This window comes from Antechinus flavipes, chromosome 1 (genome assembly GCF_016432865.1).
Source record: "Antechinus flavipes isolate AdamAnt ecotype Samford, QLD, Australia chromosome 1, AdamAnt_v2, whole genome shotgun sequence".
Lineage (NCBI taxonomy): Eukaryota > Metazoa > Chordata > Mammalia > Dasyuromorphia > Dasyuridae > Antechinus > Antechinus flavipes.
The window spans coordinates 665,315,761-665,317,174 of NC_067398.1; the positions used below are offsets into that span (position 1 = coordinate 665,315,761).

General features: G+C 46.2%; 1 protein-coding gene across 1 annotated transcript; it reads right to left on the reverse strand.

Moving 5' to 3' along the window:
- Nucleotides 1-212: 212 nt before the first annotated feature.
- Nucleotides 213-1,160, reverse strand: LOC127542650 (olfactory receptor 10T2-like). The gene has a single exon (XM_051968436.1). The coding sequence runs from the start codon at nt 1,158-1,160 to the stop codon at nt 213-215; it is 948 nt and encodes a 315-aa protein (XP_051824396.1).
- Between the last annotated feature and the right edge of the window lie 254 nt (nt 1,161-1,414).

Here is a 1,414-nt window from a genome sequence, read left to right on the forward strand (position 1 = left end):
AATTATGGGGAGGGGGATTTAGAGATAGGCAATTGAGATGTCTAGCCTCTAGTTAAGGTGTGGTCTTAGAGTGGTCTCTAGTTAAGGTGACTAAGATCTGACTTTGGAACCTTGGGACAATTAAAGTTGTCGACCCAACTGAATTTAGATATGTGAGTCCCTTTTGAAACTGCTGTATTGCTTTGTTACTTTTTCCAGCCTCATCCTAGCAATTAGTCATTCTGGGTCCTTAGTTTGCGACCCAAGGTCCTCTTTAGTGCTACTCTGACCTCCTTGTTGCGTAGGGTGTACACCACAGGGTTAAGCAATGGGGTAACTACTGTGTAGAAGACAGCCACCATGCGGTCCTGATCTGGGTTGCTCCCTGACTTTGGTCTCAGATAGATTATAGAGGCACATCCAAAATGCACAATGACCACTGTGAGATGAGACACACAAGTGGAGAAGGCTTTGCGCCGTCCTGCAGCAGAAGGGATCCTCACAATGGCAGCCACAATGAAGGCATATGAGAGCAGAATGAGGAGGAAGGAGGCCAGCACCACAATCACACTAAAGAAGAAGATAGTCAGGGCCTTGGCTGCACTCGGAGTACAGCTAAGTTTGAGAACTGGTGCAATGTCACAGAAGAAGTGTTCCACTCGGTTGCTGTGGCAGAAGGAGGAGGAAAATATGAGGCAAGTCTCAGTGACAGCCACCAGAAATCCTGAGCAGAAGACCAGGCTTCCCAGATAAAGGCAAACAGACGGATTCATGATCACTGCGTAACGGAGTGGGTGGCAGATAGCCACATACCGGTCATAGCCCATCAATGTGAGAAGGAAACAATGACTGCAGCCCAGGCCAAGAAAAAAGAACATCTGGGTCCGACAACTGGGAATGGAGATGACATGGTTCTCCATCAACAGGTGGACCAGCATGTTGGGAATGGTGACCAGTGTGTAACAAGTCTCTGAGAGGGACAGGACCCCTAAGAAACAGTACATGGGAGTGTGGAGAGTGTGATCCAGGTAGATGATGGTAATGATAGTGACGTTGCCACTGAGTGTGATCAAGTACATGAGCAGGAAAAGAGTGAAGAGAGTAGCCTTCAGATCCGGAAGATTGGAAAACCCCACAAGCACAAATTCTTTCACTATCCATGTCTCATTTTCCAACTTCATCCCAGGAGCCTACAAGGAGATAAAACAGGAAAGGAGATTTTAACTTCCACCATATCTATAAAAGAAGTTTGCTCCATGGAGCTTGGTGTACCACTCTACTATTCATTTTGACTATCTTAGTCTTACTCTTCTCTTGCTAAATATCCTGTCTACTTTAGGCTCATCATCCCTGAGTTAGGACCTCTTTGCCTCTGTGCTTCAGTGAATGCAGTTCATCCACCAAGAAAATTTTCCAATGACCCAAACAATCCAGT